This window comes from Chenopodium album, chromosome 8 (genome assembly GCF_948465745.1).
Source record: "Chenopodium album chromosome 8, dcCheAlbu1.1, whole genome shotgun sequence".
NCBI classification, from domain to species: domain Eukaryota; kingdom Viridiplantae; phylum Streptophyta; class Magnoliopsida; order Caryophyllales; family Amaranthaceae; genus Chenopodium; species Chenopodium album.
Genome location: NC_137841.1, coordinates 38,891,885 through 38,894,683, shown reverse-complemented (window position 1 = coordinate 38,894,683; position 2,799 = coordinate 38,891,885). Strand labels below are relative to the sequence as shown.

General features: G+C 30.3%; 1 protein-coding gene across 1 annotated transcript; it reads right to left on the bottom strand.

Moving 5' to 3' along the window:
• Window positions 1-228: 228 nt before the first annotated feature.
• Window positions 229-1,044, bottom strand: LOC145642944 (uncharacterized). The gene has a single exon (XM_081694101.1). The coding sequence runs from the start codon at window positions 1,042-1,044 to the stop codon at window positions 229-231; it is 816 nt and encodes a 271-aa protein (XP_081550227.1).
• Window positions 1,045-2,799: the final 1,755 nt, after the last annotated feature.

Genomic DNA, 2,799 nt, shown 5'->3' with positions numbered 1-2,799 from the left:
AACTACAGGCCACGTACTATGTGCAATACTCATTGTGCGAAAAGGATTGAACCCATCACTAGCCAAACCTAACCTGACATTCCTATGCTCTTTTGCAAAATGAGGATAATTTTCATCAAATTTCTTCCATGCCAACCCATCAGCAGGATGCCGTAGATTTTCATCCTTAAGACGCCCTTTAAAATGCCATCTCATGTTTTCAGCTGTTTCAGAACACATATACAGCCTCTAAAGCCTAGGTTTCAATGGAAAATGCCATATAACCTTGGCTGGAATCCGAGATTTTTTCTTAGAAGATTTTTTTATTCCATCTTCATCGTTTTCATCTCGTTGTTTCCACTTAGAGACATGGCAAACATGGCATTCCTCATTATTTTCATGTTCTTTCCAATACAACATACAATCATTCAGGCATGCATAAATTTTTTTGTAATCGAGCCCTAAATCCTTCACAATACTTTTTGCGCCATTAAAGTTTGCAGGAAGTTTAGCCTCTAGAATGACCTCTTTGAAAAGTTTTATAATGTCATCAATTGCTACATTACTAAGCCCATGAAGGGACTTTATGAGAAGAAGTCTGACTATAAAAGACAACTTAGAAAAATTCTTACACCCAGGAAACAACTCTTGCCTACCTTCCTCTACTAATTTATAAAAATTTTGGGCCTCCATGTTTGGTCCTTCTTGGAAACTATTTGTCCCATCTATCGTTTCTTTAAATTGATCATGCAATAATTCATCAAAATCAAATTTGTCATGCATGTCTGAGTCATGTTCACTTAATACATTTACAGATTTCTTTGGCAATGGCTCTTCCCCATGAAAAGTCCAAACATAGTAGTTAGCAACAAACCCCTCTACTTTCAAGTGTTCAAACACTTCATTTCTACGATACCAATATCGATTTTCACACTTCTTACATGGACATCTGATTTGGCTCCCTCGTGCTGCTTTAGCAAATGATGCATTAAGAAAATTAATCACACCATTTTCAAACTCAGGCAAACATCTAGCTATATACATCCAACCTCTATCTTCCCCCATTACTCAATAAAGTTCTGAAATTATTGAATAGTAGAGCTACCATAAGTCTTTGGTTCACTAAATAAATATAATTAATCACATCACATAATACTCAACAAAAATAAAACTAAAGTACCACACCTATATTTTAAAACTTTAATTTCCAGAAGATATATATGTTATTATAGAGAATTTAAAAATGCATATAAAACCTCTCTAAGACATTTATAAAGTTTAATAATCAAACAAGCCATATAATCTTAACAGATAAACTAGCAAGCCATAGATATTATAAAAAGTAAACATGCACAAAAATTTGAACAAAAAAATATAGTAACCAAGAGAATAAATTATAAATTTAAATAAAAAATTAAGATCTTGATGTGTTAAATCTTACTTGCAATAGTCAACAATAATGTGCTTGCAAGTTTGTAGCAGTTGATTGCCTTAGCCTTCAAAAGCAACCTTTTGAGCTCTGTTGTCTAATTTGCAACTTCCTGTTATTGAAAGAAAAATGAAAATTTCCAACCAAACATCATCAAAGCTATATAACATAAACAAGAATAGTAATGTAAATATCATTCTCATTGAGTAGTAGTAGTCCATACCCCTTACACATTCATCCCCAAATAAAGGTATCATTTCAATAAAAAATCTTATCGTAAATTTTTATTTTCACTATATCTACAATTTGATATAATTCATTTAACATGCAAAACCCACTATCTTATAACTTTTGATTAAGCAAACCCCGATTTTCCCACTACCTTACTTTTTGATAATTCACCTTTAATCTATCAAACCTCACAAACTTTATTTTATTCAACTTCTGAAAAATGTGAACAATAGTCAATTAAAACTTTTATTTAAGAGCGAAGTAAATACCAAAGTTTGCTATATATACAGCTTGATACACCTTGCACCTACTTGTACATAATAATATTCAAGAACTATACTTCAAGATTTCACATTATAATTACCACCTTGTATGGTAGGAATCAATAAATTAATACTATGTAGTCCCTGCATCCTGAAAATACTCACTAACAGAGTAAATAAATAAGAGTAAGATTTTGCTAATAGCATTTCATAATCATGAATAACAATACCATCATCATATTGCCAAACATACATAAACAAAAAAAATTCTACTTTGATCCTTTATTTTTCTTATAGTTGAGTAAAAATAACGAACATGATTAAGATTTGTGTGGCCAACAAACATGACTAACTTGCATCAAACTCAATGAGTAAAAAGATTAATAAGAACTTCTAACATTACACCATTAGTTAATAAAGGGAATATATACTAGGATAGTTCATCACGTGTCTACACAGTGGGATTTTAAGCACTATAAGAGATGATTATAGTAATAGCCTAGTATATTGTAAAACTAAGATCCAATCTTCATTAAGGTCTATGTATATATTTTATAATAAATCACAATTAACCAGAAATATATTGTAGTATTAATTAGTGTGATATTAAGCCCATCAACTATTAGATAGCCAAATATAAACATATATATATATATAAGGCCAAAAACCGGTTATTTATTACAAGGAGAATGATACTTCATAATTATATTAAAATAAGTGTTAAAAGTTTGAGAATTAATTACACCTTAAACATTTTTATAAGCTGAAACCATTTATAAGCTATTTAAACTAAAGAAACTTGTACTAGAAAATAATGGGTACTAAAATGGACAAAGTTTTCAGCGCTAATTATCACATACAGTATATCTAAATCTCACCTTCAGCTCAATTTACAAA

Bases quoted from the DNA above. Each gene is read 5' to 3' on its own strand.
- LOC145642944 (XM_081694101.1), bottom strand. From the start codon at position 1,044: ATGGGGGAAGATAGAGGTTGGATGTATATAGCTAGATGTTTGCCTGAG.